Source organism: Charadrius vociferus, unplaced genomic scaffold (genome assembly GCF_000708025.1).
Source record: "Charadrius vociferus isolate BGI_N301 unplaced genomic scaffold, ASM70802v2 scaffold455, whole genome shotgun sequence".
Taxonomy (NCBI): Eukaryota; Metazoa; Chordata; class Aves; order Charadriiformes; family Charadriidae; genus Charadrius; species Charadrius vociferus.
The window spans coordinates 921,927-922,296 of NW_009648550.1; the positions used below are offsets into that span (position 1 = coordinate 921,927).

Here is a 370-nt window from a genome sequence, read left to right on the forward strand (position 1 = left end):
CCTCCAGCGAGCCCCCCGGCTGTATTCGTTCCCGTCTCTCTCATGATTAAACGTGTCCCACCGCGATTAAGCTTTGTCAGAACTGTTTCTCCTCGGGAAGGAAAATCCGGCCCGTTCTGCCGCAGGCGATGGTAATGCGGGGGATTTACGGCCGGGAGCACTTTCTTATCTGAATTTACTTCTCACACCCGCACGCACAACACCGGAGGGCTTAGCGGGGAGCCCGCGCAGGTAGCTGGTGGGGGTGCGTCGCGAGTGGGGGTGCCAGGGGTCCACGGTAAACCTCCGAGGAAGACTCCGGTACCCGCACGCCCTGCGCAGGGAGGGAGGGGATCGCGCTCTTTTAGGGAGAAGAGTCCACCCGGGGGGG

General features: G+C 62.2%; 1 protein-coding gene across 1 annotated transcript in view; it reads right to left on the bottom strand.

Annotated features, from left to right (window-relative positions):
- NKX2-2 (NK2 homeobox 2) overlaps positions 1-370 on the bottom strand; it is a 185,007-nt gene that overhangs the window by 6,580 nt on the left and 178,057 nt on the right. The window contains 1 exon segment of the mRNA XM_009886052.1: positions 199-313. Within this exon segment, the coding sequence (XP_009884354.1) occupies positions 199-313 (115 nt within the window).